General features: G+C 48.7%; 1 protein-coding gene across 1 annotated transcript; it reads right to left on the bottom strand.

Annotated features, from left to right (window-relative positions):
* Positions 1–280: 280 nt before the first annotated feature.
* Positions 281–2,768, bottom strand: LOC117003122 (transcription factor SOX-3-like). The gene has a single exon (XM_033072794.1). The coding sequence runs from the start codon at positions 2,532–2,534 to the stop codon at positions 1,578–1,580; it is 957 nt and encodes a 318-aa protein (XP_032928685.1). The 5' UTR covers positions 2,535–2,768; the 3' UTR covers positions 281–1,577.
* Positions 2,769–15,018: the final 12,250 nt, after the last annotated feature.

Below are 15,018 nucleotides of genomic sequence, written 5' to 3' on the forward strand. Positions count from 1 at the left end.
AGCGGGAGCAGGCGGAGCTCGGAGCGGGGATGCGCTGAGGAGCAGCGGGCTCGGAGGCCGGGCCAGGCCCTGCCGAGGAGCCGGGGACAGCCGTGGGGACCCGGGCAGAGCATGGCTCGGAGGGAGGAGAAGCGATCTGAACTCCGCCGGCATCCGCGGGGGCTGTTCCGCAGCGCATCCACGAGCACTGCACATCCCTAAACCAAAAAACAACCAAAAATATAAAAAGGGAGGGCAAAGGAAAGTTATCCAGACCCAAAGCACCCGTCAAACATACAGAAAAGATTGAATTATTTATTTCCTCTGGGGACTCCTGTAACCATTCATTATTAACGGAGTCTAATTAAGAGTTCCCCAACAGGTTTTACTTTTGTAAATATTTTAGATGAGCTGGCGTTTCTAGGCAAATCCTCCTGACAAGAAAAAAAAAAAAAAAGGGAAATAAAAAAACAGAGGCAGAGACGTAATCCCCTTCGCTCCCCGGCGGCAGAGGGAAAGCAGCCGGGCGGAGAGGCAACAAGTGGCCGCGGCTCGCAGAGCGACGCTTCCCCAGCACGGCTCCCGCTTCACTTTAGAAAGAAAAACCAAATCCAAGGAGCGCATTTTCCCTTTCCCACCCCTTCCCAAAACACAGCCCTGCTTGGCAGACAGACAAGTGCGGCCGAACAGCGGCGGTAGGGCCCAGAGAGGGCAGCGGGGCCGCGATGCTGCGGGGCAGCCCCGGGATGCGCTCGGAGCCGCACAAACCGCCCGGACACCGCCGACGTGCCTGATAGAAAATTTATTGATCTCTCTTCGTCGGGAAGAAGGAAGCAAATGAGGAGTAGGAACAGGGAAGGAGTATTTGGATGACTTTTTTTTTTTTTTTTTTTTTTGGGAAGGAATCCGGTAACAAAACTAAAACGTTTCTTTCATCCGATATGTCAAAACATGGTTCACAGTAAAATTCACAAACCCATTTACATAAGTTTACAGCTTAAGAAAAACCAAGACACACAACTTACTATAAATAAAAGAAATGCGTTTGCGACCCGCACAGCTCTGCTCTCTCCCACCTCCCCCTTTTTCAAGGAATAAAACCTCAAAATTAAAGAGTGAAAGCTACAAATTGTGGATAGAAACCAAGTGAGGGTCGGTAACAAAACACTTAATAAACCACAGCGATTATGTGAACAACCGAGTTTAAAAACAAAAGCCCGCGGTTTTTGTTTGTCATTGCAACGATAGAAATCAAACTGGAAGATGCAAGATTTTTAAAAACCTTTTAAGCGAATAAAACAGTGCCCAACCTAGCCGAAACCAGGAAAGGAGTTGCCGTGGTTTGAAAACTTCACAGCGGCTTCTAGGAGGCAGGAGTTGTGCTCTATTAAAATAACAACTTGCTCAAATATCTCTTGTACAAAAAAAAGAAAAAAAAAAAAGAAAAAATACACAACTAACGGATTTCCTTTTTAAAATCTCTCCAGAGTTAGTATTGAGTCCGCTAAGCCGAGCAACACTGCCGTACGTCCCGGTGTAGTCAGGGAGCGGTGGTGGGGTTAGGGATTAAGCCGGGGAGCCGTCCGGAGCAGCCAAGTTTATATGTGAGTTAGTGGTACGGTACCATTGACGGCAGTCCCGGCACTCTGGTAGTGCTGGTGCACGCTGTGTAACCTGCTGCCCTGCAGCGCCGAAGGGTCTGTGGCATCCCCGCCGGGGGGCAGGTACATGCTGATCATATCCCGCAGGTCTCCCAGGCAGGCCCTCTGCGAGTGGGAAGTGATGGCCGGAGGCGGCGAGCTGGGCTCGGATTTCACCACGGAGCCCATGGAGCCCAGGCTCATGGCCGTGGAGGGCTGCTGCCCGTAGGCGGCGGGGGACATGCTGTAGGTGGAGGCGGCGTTCATGTAGGTCTGGGCCGTGGACATCATGGGGCTGTACTGCAGCCCCGTCATGTCGTAGCGGTGCATCTGCTGCAGCTGCGGGCTGTTCATGCCCGGGTGCTGGCTGTAGCCCAGCTGGTCTTGCATCAGTGAGTAAGCCCCGTTGGTCCAGCCGTTCATGTGGGCATAAGTGTCAATCCTCTGCCCCACCCCGACCGGGCTGCTCACCGCGTTGCCCCCTCCCGGGGCCAGCAGATTGCCGGGCAGCGAGTATTTGTCCTTCTTCAGCAAGGTCTTGGTCTTCCTCCGGGGCCGGTATTTGTAATCCGGATACTCCTTCATGTGCACGGCCCGCAGCCGCTTGGCCTCGTCGATGAAGGGCCGCTTCTCGGCGTCGCTCAGCAGCTTCCAGTCGGCGCCGAGGCGCTTGCTGATCTCCGAGTTGTGCATCTTGGGGTTCTCCTGGGCCATCTTCCGCCGCTGCCCGCGGGACCACACCATGAAAGCGTTCATGGGGCGCTTCACCCGGTCCTGGTCCGAGCCCGCTCCCGCTCCGCTGCCGGCCCCGCCGCCCCCGCCGCCTTTGCCGGTGCTGCCCGGAGCGGGATTACCGCCGGTGCTGCCCGGCGTGGGCTGCGGCGCCTTCATCTCCGTCTCCAGCATGCTGTACATGGCCGGGGCCGGCAAAAGGTGCGCCAGGGCGGCGGGCAGGCGGGCACCGAGCGCGGAGAGGAAGTTCAAAAAAAAAAAAAAAGTAAAAAAGAAAGATAAAACCTGTCTGGGCAGCTGCCGCGAAAGAAGGAGGAAGTTTCTGTGCGCGGCAGAAGCGGCGCTCCCCGAGGTGCCGGAGCTGGAGCGGAGCGGCTCCCGCGGGCAGCAGCGGGCGATGCGCGCACGGATCGCGGGGGTCCGTGATTGACGGGCTATAAATGAGGGGGCGGTGGCCAATCAGAGAGCGGTTCCCGACAGCCCCAGGCCGGGAGCTGACCGGCCGGGGGGGCGGGCGGAGGGGCTCGGGGATGCCGCGGGTGCCGGGCCCCTCCCGCCGCTGTCCCGCAGCCCCCCGGGGCAGAGCAGCTCCCGCAGCTGCGGCCGGGCCGGGGGAGGAGCGGGCCGGGGCTGCCCTGCGGGGAGGAGGAGCGGGAGCTGCGCGGTTGCCAGGGACAAAGAGGTTTGGGGCTCCCGGGGGATGCGCAGCCCCTGCCAAGCTCGGAGAGGCTGCCTGGAGACCGAGCGAGCCCGCACTGCGCGGATGCACCCCTGGAGCGGGAGAAGGGGGGAAGGATGGATGGGTTAAACTCTTCCACTCCTGAGCTGTCGCCTGGGGGAGAATCTGCTGTGCTGGGATGGGGCACGGCTGCCGGTGGAAGAGGGGCTGGGATGAGTGGGTGGATGCTGGCTGGGCACTCCCGGCCGTCCCCACCTGCACCCACCTCGCTGCCACTTGAGATTTTCCTCCCCGCTGCCCCAAAAGAGAGAAGGGGGGCGAGAGGGGACTGCGCTCGCAAATGCCCCGAGTTTCATGGCAACAGAAAGTTCTGTCCGTGTGAAAGAAAACTTTGGCGGCGGATATGCGAGTGGAGCGGCGCCTACTCGAGCTGTCAATCACCGTCTCTCCCCTCCCTTTACCCCTCCTTCCCTTCCTTCGCCAGCGGCACGGACACCGCACCTGCACGGACAGGGCTGGCTGGGAGCGCCGCGGGCACTGCGCTCTCCGCGGGGGCCGGGGCAGGAGGGCTGGGCTGCCCCATCCCTGCGCATCCTCAGCCTTCACTCCAGCTCCGTCTGGAGAAGCCGGGCAGCTCTCCTGGGGCAGGAGAGGCAAAGCGAGCCGCAGTCAGCTCGGGGAAAGCCTCGCTGCCGGAGGATGCGGGCAGCATCGCCGCTGTGGATTTGAACAAACTGCCCCCAAATCTGGGGAGTGTGGCCGTCGGGGGAGGGTCGGGACCTTGAGGTGGGGACGTGTCCGAGCCTCCCGTCCCGCTCTGGGCAGCCCGGCGAGGAGCGATGCTGCCGGCTCGGGTGGCACCGCTGTCACCCCAAAGACGAGACCGCGAGTGTAATGACGGTAATGGGAAGGGGGAGGAGGAAACCTCCAGGGCAGGGATCCAGGGATCTGGGCTGCAGAGGGGGCTCCGGGCCGGGGCAGTTGGGCAGGGGAGCGCCCGGCTCTGCTCCCTGCACGGGAGAGGGGAGCGGTCGGGGCTGGAGGGACTCTGGAAACAGCATGGCAGCAGTGAGGGGGTTTGGTTTGAGCTGATCTGAGCACGGCTGGGATGTAGCAGTTAAAGGTTTCATTCGTTTTGTACGGATTTATTTTTTGATAAAATGATCTGCTGAACAACGTCGAAGGGGAAATAAATCCCGCTTGCGACCGGCTGTTATGTAGTCAGCACTTTGGTTTTTGCTTGGTCTGCTGCTGGTATGTTGAGTGAAGTCAAAATTTGGCAACCCGAGGGGAGAGGGTGACAGAGGAAGGGTTATTCCAGGCGGGAGTGGAGCGCATGTAACTTTTTGCAATATATTGGAAAAGCTTCAGACAGCCGTAATTAACTTCCGACCCTCAAAATCTTTTGGCCCCTCCAGTCGAGGTTTGAGACCTGCCAGGCTGGCAGGAAAGCGGACAGATATATATCCTGGCAATACTTTAATATTTCTTTATATGAGCGTTTTTTGGAGGGACTGAACACGCTGGCATGCAACGAAAATTTGGGCTGTATAGAGAATTAGAGGACGTGCTGAAATCCCTCTGAATAGTGTTTCCGTCGATGTTCAAATAAATATTTTACAGCGTTAAGTTTCAGACTCTTACTTTGTCTTTCAATTCGTCTTTGAACTTTTTCCCCCTGAAAGGCAACGAGCTCTCCAACACTTTTAAGATCCCATATTATTTAAAACCAAGACAACATTTCTCTCGAAACATTACTAATCTTGTAAAAGAACTGAACCTGACTTAATAAAAATACCATTGTAGACTGATGGATTTCCAGATTTCACAGGTCCCTGCAACGCTCCCGCTGCGCTTGGCTTCCCACGCCGCACATGTTCTGAGGAAAACTTCAAAATTCGGCTGCTCGCTATTTCCAGCCGGGGTGAGCAGGACCCTCTGCCCTTATCCCTCCACCTCGGTGTCAGTGCTGTGTGCTCGAACGCTCGGCTGGGGTTTCGGGACAGGTTTGGGGTAAGGAGAGGCGAGCCCGAAGCCGCAGTCCCTCGGGGCTGTCCCGGGGATTGGTGATGCCCCGGCTGAGCCCCCGCTCGGGCACGGCGCTGGCCGCCGCTGTCGCCACTCGCAGGTCGCCACCAGCAGCCCCTTCCCCTGGCCACCCCGCTCCTGCGACAGCTGTCGCTCTGTCCTTCCTTGTCCCTGCTCTGAAAACGCCGCTGAGGTGGGTGAGTGCCCCAGCTGCTGCTCCCCAAAGTTGGCTGCGATGCGCTTTAAAAGACCCCATCCTACCACGCCCTGGGCAGCAAATTCAAGCCTCCGCCCGCTCCCCGGGAGCGGGGACGGAGCCTGCGGAGCTGCCGGGACGCGGGGAAGGGGCAGAAGGCAGGAGGGGACCCAGCCCGGCACAATAAACGGGGCGAGGGGAAACCTGATGCCTGGAGCCATTTTCTTAAACTCAGTACGAGGGAAGCCCCGTGTGTCTGGTGGGGGTCGGAGAACACTTGAGGTCGTGTAAATACAGTTGTCAAAGGCTGAGGAGCCTTTTATTATTGTTATTTATTTATTTAGGTGACAAAGGAGCGTAAGGCGAGATAAGGAGTTTACAGCACAGCCCAACTTGAACGCGAGAGAGACCCCGCTCTTGAAAAGGGCCATTTGAAAGGGTCTGTCGGGGGTTTCTGCGCCACCTAAGCTTAATAAGAAAGAGCCATTAATATATGTTAATTACAGCCCCAGAAGAGCTCGGGGAAATCTTGGAACTGTGTCAGGGAGGATCGCTGGGTTTTAAAGAATAATTCTATGTACGAACCCGGCCCCGTCTAATCCTGTTATTAAAACATCCCCTTGGTCACCAGCCTAATTCCCGACCGAGATCGGCGCGGGCTTATCCTCGAAATTTGCCCAGATAAAGGAGCTGGGCTCCCCTTTCGTTTAGACCCTGCTGACCCTCGCTAGGTTGGTCCTCCGAAAATGCTCAGCCTTTTAGCGATGCTTAAGATAAAAGTTCACATGATCCCTGTTTCAGGCTGGCATTCACATCCTGCTCCAGAAGTTTTCAGCGTGGTAATGTGGCTGCTAAATGGGCCATTTAAGGCTGGTTCCAAAGCTGAAGGTCGTTAGGAGATTTTTTTGTTGTTTTATTCCCCATTTAAGTATCACGCCAAAACACCGCTCGAGATTGCCTGCGAGGCTGCTGCCACCCTCGCCGCGGGGCTGACAGGGCTGGGGCGACAGCAAAATCATTAGTTCCGACAAACGAGCTCCAAGCCCTTGCCGTGGCTTCCCCTGCGCCTCGATGCAGCTGTAGCAGAGCCTCCGGCTGTCCCCGCCGCTCGCCCATCCGGGGAAGCAAGGGTTACTTCTGATGACATCATTAAAAATCGCAACATTTAGGAACAAAAATCTGAAGTGCGTGGGTAAACCCGGGCAGCGTCGTTTGGGCATAGCTGGATCCCTTTGAACTGAGCCTCCCAGCGCGCTCAGGAGGCAGCGGTGAATGTTTTTTGGGTTTTTTTTAATCACTTCCCTCCCCCCGCCCCCCTCAGCTGAACTTTTATTTGGCTTCTGACAACAATAGCGGGCTGCAAACAGACCTCTCGGAGCGCCCTCTGAATAGACCCTTTTCGAGCCCGGATTGTTTCCACCGTCACAAAAAAACAACCAGTAGCTCCCGTTTTTTAATTGGGTTGTTCCTGGCCCTGGCTCATTCAGGTGTTCGCGAGGAATTTGTTTATTAGCTTTTGACAAACAGCCCCTCCTGTCTCCAGCGGGAGGGGAGGGATGCGGAGGGGGAGGTTTGCTAATAAGGACTCTCTCCATCTCCAAGTTACCAATTAACAGTGTTGTGGAGGGGACCACCAGCACGGGATAACTCGCTGCGGAGCCCCGAGGAAACCACAGATTTAGCTCATGTGTTTTCACGCAAAACCACCGAGGGAAAAACGAGCAGGAGAATAGACGCAGAAGAGACCACCCCCGCTGCCCCCAGCGCCGAGCCCCGCAGAAATCTCTTCCCCGGTGGATGAGACAGTGACGGGAACTTTCTGTGACTTCCCCTCGCTGTGACAGAAGCAGCTGTACAGAACGCCCTGCAAGAATCACCCAGCCCTAGCACGGCTTGCCCGGGGCCGTGCTGAGCTCCCATCCCCGGGGACGATTAAACCCCGCGGAGATGTGGCACTTGGGGACATCGCTCAGTGATGGGCTCGGCACTGTCAGCTTTACAGATCTCGACGAGTCTTTTCCAACCTCAACGACTCCCTCCTTCCCAATCGTTCTCACCCTCAGCTCCGTTTGCTCGCCCCGAGCCAAGCGCCCCCGGCAATCCTGGGTGGGGTGGCCCCGCTGTCCCCAGGGGACACAGCCTCATGTTGGATGGCCCTGCTGTCCCCTCCTGTCCCCAGGGGACACAGCCCCATGTGGGGTGGCCCTGCTGTCCCCTCCTGTCCCCAGGGGACACAGCCCCATGTGGGGTGGCCCCGCTGTCCCCTCCTGTCCCCAGGGGACACAGCCTCATGTTGGATGGCCCTGCTGTCCCCTCCTGTCCCCAGGGGACACAGCCTCATGTTGGATGGCCCTGCTGTCCCCTCCTGTCCCCAGAGGACACAGCCCCATGTTGGATGGCCCTGCTGTCCCCTCCTGTCCCCGGGGGACACAGCCCGGGCACAGTAGCCCCTTCTCCCGGGCCGCTCGCCCCCCGGGACAGGCAGGGACCTCCCCGGCCGGAATCGCCCCCTCCTCCCCGGTACTTGTTGCTGAGCTTCAGCGGAGATGTCGCTGCTCTTCTAAAACACATAAAAAAACAACAGACCGAACAAATCCCCAAACTCAAACCATCTCCCGTTTAAAACTTGGCGAATCTTTCTCCGGCGTTTTCGGTGCAGATGCAATATCCACCTTATTTACTGGTAATCATGGCCATGCTCCTTTTTAGCAGTTGGATTAGAAATCGGACATTAATTGTAAAACTCTAACTTGCTAATTAGCTGCAAATAAACTATTCATTAGTGGCAAATTAAAATCAAAACACACCTTATTCCTACTCCCTGACACACAGTTTTGAAGGCACATATTGTTTCAAACTACAGCCTGTATCACTGGCACAGCAAATTGAGATCCTGAAAGGTTTCTCTCCAGGATATATAATTAAAATATATTCTACTTTAATTGACATTATAGAGGACACAAATGAGATTTTCCTTTTAGAAAGAAATAGCAGTTTCTAAATAAAGCTTTGCAGGCTGCAGAATGGAGGTTTCAAGCAAATGAATAGTCATTACTACCTTTTCAATGATGTGGGCCTTTTGATCAGAAAAGAAATTAGCTCTAAAGGACAGACAATAGGAAGCCTGCCCTGCAATAGGAAGAAAATTAGATGGCTAAGGCTCTTAACAACACCTATTTCTATAAACCGTGGAGCTTCTTGCTTTTCAATTACAGCTGTTCATTTCAAATAAGGAAAGTGGAAAAACACAGAGGGGAATATAAACTCTGTTGCACCAAAAAAAAAGCCTGAGACAGGGCAGGCAGGCAGCCTGCCCATTTCCCTTTTGTTTTTATTATATTCAGTTAACTAATATCACGTATTTTGTAATACTCAGTCAGCCCAGTATAGCATTCTCCAGGTCAATCAGGACAGATTATATTCAGGAAAAGACCTGGTAAAACATGAGAAACTTCACGTTGGGTAGCTGGATGTTTCCACTGCACATCGAATAATTACATTTTGCACATGCATTTTGCACTTGTGTGCATTCTGCAGAGAAAACAAAATAGGACTGAAGGAGCTGAGGAAAATGAAGTGCTGAATAACACTGCTGTCTTTTGATTATAGTCAAAAACTACCCCCAGTTCTTCTGAATTAAATAAAAGTGTTCTTTCATTACACTCAGGACCGAGAGATTATTTCAGGCAGGTTCTCCCACATTACTTCTAACCCATTATTATTTTAGAAATAATACTTTTACCCTTAAAATATAAAATTAACTTGCTGTGTTATAACTTTCATATACGAGTTCTCTTTCAGTTATTTTGTTTGAACATTATTTTTTAACATTATTTCTCCTGCTTATAAAAATAATACAGGATTTCTTGTAAATCTGAGATACAGTCATAGAAACAATCCTTTCTTTCTCTAGCCATGCTTTTATGATTAGGTGTAACAAGTAAATTATAAATTGTTATTATCCAATCAATATACTGTAATTGAAATAGTAATGATTTTAACATAATAACCATAAAACTTTATCGTAAACAAGTTCTGTTCTCATATTAACTCAACTGGACTATAGAGGTGTCTTTTAAAAAATCCATAAAATCACAAGGATTACACACACACTGGTTTTTATCCTTTCTGTTAATCTGTTTATGATTTTCATACTTTCTCCTTTCCCTCTCCCCTCTCCTCTGTCTTTATCTTTCTTTCTGTCTCCTTCCTTGTATTATTTGTTTAGAATCAGGTTAGATGTTTAATTCAAAGTGTTGATTGAATTAATGCGAATTGTTTTTGCTGTGATAAGGTGTGTTTAATCCTTTTCATCTCCAAAAAGTGGGTGTTCAAGAAAAATTATTTTTCCCTAAACCGAAAGCCTAAATCATGTTTGTCTTCTGCCTAGAAATGATTTTAGTATTAAATACAAATGGCAGCTTTCTATTTGGGATCTGTATCTCCCTTCACTCCTGCCTGGCCCTGAGATAGAGAAGAATAAAAGAAATCATTTAATCTGGTAAAGAATGATCTCCTAACTGCCAAAGTGGAGTCACTCATGCCAGTATTTGAAGTAATCTCCCTGCTTGAGAGCAGCTGGAAAATGATGAATAATGCAAACTTCTGCCTCAGTTTTTACTGGAACAAACCTTTCATTTTTATTTTTTCATTTTTTTTAATAAGATCTGAATTACAACTTCATTTAATTTGAAATTATTTTGTCTCAGTAAAGTTACTCGTGCTAACTAGTGGGAAAAACTTCCCTCCATGCAAATGAGCGGCTCAAGTGTCGTTGAGACTTTGTGATTTACAACACAAAACCCACATAAAGATCTGCATCCCTGAGGAGATTAAGAACTTGGGAAAGCCCAGTCCTGCTGCTCCAGCTCTCAGTCCTGATCATGTCCTCAGTCCCTGGAAACGAGCTGAGGGTAAGGAACTCTCTGCACAAGTCAATCTAAACTGACCCTGACACTCAGAGTGTGAAAATTTCACCTGAAATGGTCAGTGAGTGTCAGAGCAACGAGATCTTTGAGCAGAGAAAAACCAGAGAAACTGGGAACCTAAAGAGCTTTGCAAACAGAGTGAGCAGTTTGTGAGTGGGGCTGTGCTGAAGGGGCTGGACCTGTTTTATCTATAAAACATCACATATCTCACTGTTACGGCAGCAGGGACAGGACTCAACTCCTTGGACCCTTCCAGTGCACAGCCATGAGAGAGCTTCCCTAGCCCTCAAAATCCTTCCTGCTCTTTCTTTCCCCTCACACATGCTGATAAATGAGGGCAATATGTGCTCCCCAGCCTTCTGTAAAGCAAATATATGCATCTATGCTTACAATAACAGACATGTACCTCCCTAAAGAAACAATTCTTATATGGGCTGTTTCACATTTCTGTCCCGAACATGAGTCACAAATAACTGCACCATTTAAACTGGCATTCATCACTCACCCTTTATTTGTGTAATAGCTCAAATCAATTACCTGATTTTCAAGGTAATTCCTAATTCCTGTCCAGCTCTTAGTTGTCTCTGTAGACATCAATTCCTCTCCTAGTAGGGCAAGTGAAGCAGGGGAAGAACTTACGCAGTGATGGATAAATTAGGGACTTGTAAAATAGATATTTTCAGGCCATTTTTGAAACAGGTGGACCAATTACACACAGGGCATCTAGAGGGACACAGTGGATCTCTCTGCTGGTGTGCCCAACACATTTGTCATGCAAAGAATTCGAGGAAAATCCCGTTTTCCCTGGTTCAGAAGCCTTTCTGAGTGCACTGTAGTTCCTTTTCTGTTCTACCAGGAGCACATGCAGGGTAATTAGTGGGAGATGGTGTTCCTTGGGAACTGAGGTGTTCCCAGGCAGATTCATGTGTGATCTCAGTGTGTGTGAGGGTCACAGGACGATCATGGTGACAGAAAAGAGGAAAGAGCCCCCCAAACCCAGCCTTGTCCTGGCAGAAGCAAACAAAGGGTGCTCAGTGAGGGAGCAGGGAGGGGAGAGGAGCTTCGGGATGCAGTCCTGAGGCTACTGCCTGAAGAATCCTGTGAGGAAGTGAGGAAGGGAATGCAGGAGGACCTACAGGGGGGAAAAGCTTCAAAAGGAGCCGTTTAGTGGAGAGGGGAAGCCAGGGAAGGGACACCAGGCAGTTCATGTTTTCCTGTTGTCAGGTGTCTCTGCCCTGCTCACCCCATCCCCAATTCTGCAAAACAGCCCATCAATAACAAATTCAGTTTCTTTTTTAAAAAGAACTCCACAGCCCCCTGGAAAATGGTGTAATCTCACAAAACTCTCATACTCCACTTCGATTTAACTTGATTGAAGACCTCACAAACGAGGTGTGTCTAAACGATTTCCAGGGAAGGTTTGGTTTGGCTTGCAGAAATATTGCACAGAGTTTGTTTCATCCACAGATTAGTTTGGATTGGAGCTCTGAAACCATTGCAGGTTGGGAGGAAATAGGTGGTATTTATAATTTTGTAAAATTAATCAGTGCAAATGCAGATGATTTCTGTATCTGCTCTCCAGTTTCTATACACAAAGTCCATAAAGACTCAAGCCTGCTCTCTTTGCACACCAATGGTTCCCAGGAAAGCTGATGGAAAATTGGAGGGAGACACTTGTGCCTTAGTTTTGCAGGAAAAAAACAAACTTTTCTTATCAGCAGTATTGCTGCTTCTCATTTCAGGTTGAGTCAAGCTCAACTGCACAAAGATTGGCAGCAAACCCCCACAAAGCCCTGCAACATTCATAGACAGTCTTTAAATAAAAATGAGGACCTTGCTCTTCTGTTCTCCAGATTCCATTAAAAAAATGAAGCTCAACTTTCATTTGATGTTTTTATGGATCTTCCTATCATGTTTTTTGAATGTATTGCAATAAATGCAGTTTTTACCGAACAGAAATCCATGTGAGAGAAGGAAGCCCTGGTCTATTTACAGAGATTCAGAAAATGAGCAAATTAGTGATGTGGGAAAAGTCTCTGAAATGGATAGGAGATATGTGGGAGCAAATCTCTTGGGCTAAATCAGATTAGCACAGGGCTTCAGCATCTCACATTTCTGTAATGGACCTTGCCCATAAATATCACAATCTGGAAATTACTCAGAACCAAGATGGACTGTTAGGGAACAGACAGATCTACATTTTGTAACTCCCTGGGAACACTCCAAACCAGACACCAGGACAAAAGAATCCAGAAAGAGCAGAAACTTTTAGCAATCCCATCTGAAGCTCTACTTCCTTGTACCTTGGCTCAGGAATAGGCAAAGAATATAGTGGGACTGACTGGAGTGACATGGGAACCATTCTACTGCAGTATTTAGAGAAAAAAAGAAAAAAAAGAACTTTCTAATGAGAATTTTAAAAGATGAGACACTAGGAATTAATCTTAAATAACCCTAAATTCTTTCAGGTTCATGCAAGACACTTAAGACAGACACAGACAGCTAGGATGTCTCCCAAAAAAGAAAGCCTACACCTTGGAGTGCCAGCAAAAATGGGAATAATAATCTCATGTCCCTCTGCCCTTAGGCAATGTCCCACAGCTCCTGCATAAATAAAAGGGATAATTCCCTACCCAGGAGAGGGCAGCCTGTGCCTCCTGCAGGTGCTTCTGCAGTGCTGCCCTACCAGGTAAAACATTGTCCTGTTACCATTTCCTCTATTAAAACTAATCCCAGAACATATTTAAATATACAGTGTTGTTATTCCTTTCGATTTCCTTTAATTTTAAGTGCCTGAGGAAACGAGAGCTGCAGAGGAAAGGTACCTGTGCTGTTGTGTGAAAATGCACAACCAGAACTAAGCAACACTCAGACTTCCCACACTGATAATTTTCCATTTATAGCTGTTACACCAGGGCTGCAGATTAATCAAGTGAAGAATTGAGCTTGGACCAACTAAAAAACCAACATTATTAAGGTTTGCAAAGCTGCACACTCCCAGCTCCAAGGGGGATGTGAGACTGCTGGGCTGACACAGGATTGAGATTTATGCTGTTATATTTTACTTTAAAACCTTTGCTGGAAGATGAAGAGCAAAGAGAGTTCCACTGTTTGCTGATAACTTTCTGCTCAAGGAAGGACAAGGTGGCTCTGAGGATGTGGACTGGTCAAAAAAAAAAATCCATTTTGTCCAGGTTTTTGGGACTGATCCCACATGGCTACAAAAGAAAATTGCCACTGTGTTATGTGCTGCTGCCTGAGCTGGAAATCCCTGGTTCTCTGCACTCATTTGTGCATCATTAACTCTGCAGTAAGTTATGACGTGGTGAACTGAGTGCTCCAAGAGGAATCTGTGCAGTGCTCCTGCACACAAGGAGCCCTCCAAGTTAAATTGCCAGGAAAGTGTGGCTGGACAGGTCTTGTTTCTGTTCATACCATTGCGCTCGAGATGAAATTGAGGATTTTTTGATTTTAAATAATTACTAATCAGATCTTTCACCTTATTCCTGCGTTCATATCACACACAGTAAAAAAGCAACTTTTCCAGATTTATTTCAGAAAAACAATTTAAAGGAACATTTGAATTTTCCTTGTCATTTATCAGCTTCTGGCCCTGCTACCATTACTCATTTTTGCTTTGAGCTAATTAGACAGCGGCAATATTTTTATAACATTGAAGCAATATCTGAGTTTTTCCTTATTGCCTCGAGTAGAGCCAAAATCATTAAAATAATCGCACACCTCCCATTTTTGTCAGTCCCAGGTCTGCAAAATGAGAGGGATTTTTAAATTATGGTTTAAATGATTTTTGATGATTTTATGATGTTTGTTCAGTAAGAACCACCAGAATTACATCTCAGATACCTGCAGGTGATATAATCCCTAAAGGATGATGATAAATACTTCTAACACATTGATCAAACATAGGCTCTGGTTACACTGAACTCTTAGAGGGATCAATACTGTTTAGCTTTTCATGTTATGCCCCCCAAATTCTGGTGTTTCACAGACTGACAGAAATGTTGCAGATAGGACAAATACCTGTTTGTACACACACACCAGCAGACACAATCACTGAGCAATTCAAAGCAAGAAGAAGATGAAACTGAAAAAATCTCCCTGTTTTGTTTTTGTGGTCGCTGTGTGAGGCTGAATCAGTATTTCCACTTCAGTAACAGTGGAGTTGCAGGCAGGAATTAGAGATCACACAGCCCAACTTGTTCTATTTATTTAGCAGCAAGGTAATACCACACAATTATGAGTTTTTCCCAGAAGTTTGTTCTGCACACAAGGCAGTTTGTATTCTCATATCTGAAGTTTGAGGCTTAGGAGAAGGACAGATTTGAGAAAAATCTCTTTTGAATTAATCCCTGTCTTCTCACTTTAGTTAATGACAAGGTGATTAAATATAGATGATAAAGCATATAGAATTCACAATAAATAACTATTGATGCAAATTTTACAGTGTTGTTATATCATTGACTTTGATAATTATGCACCTGAATCATAATAAAATACATCCTACTGGAGTTTTTTAGGAATCAGATAAGCAGTCCTTTTACTCCATCTTTAGAAAATGGGTAGAAAAATGATGATTCAATTCACTGAGGGTAACAGTGCTGGGATGATTTTACAAGTGGCTTCAAGTGACTGATTCAACCTAGTCCAATTCATGGATGTCCCCACCTGCATATTCCCTATAAGGAATAGCAGCCCAGCACATGAAAAGTAAAATCATTAATAAATAAAGGTTGTGCATGGCATATTTTTATTTGTTTGGTGTGAATTCTGTGACAGGAATGTGCTTGAGGATGTTACTAATGGTGATGTGCTTCT

This window comes from Catharus ustulatus, chromosome 14, assembly GCF_009819885.2.
Source record: "Catharus ustulatus isolate bCatUst1 chromosome 14, bCatUst1.pri.v2, whole genome shotgun sequence".
Taxonomy (NCBI): Eukaryota; Metazoa; Chordata; class Aves; order Passeriformes; family Turdidae; genus Catharus; species Catharus ustulatus.

Excerpts from the sequence above, each read along its gene's own strand:
- LOC117003122 (XM_033072794.1), bottom strand. The coding sequence starts at position 2,534 with ATGTACAGCATGCTGGAGACGGAGATGAAGGCGCCGCAGCCCACGCCG.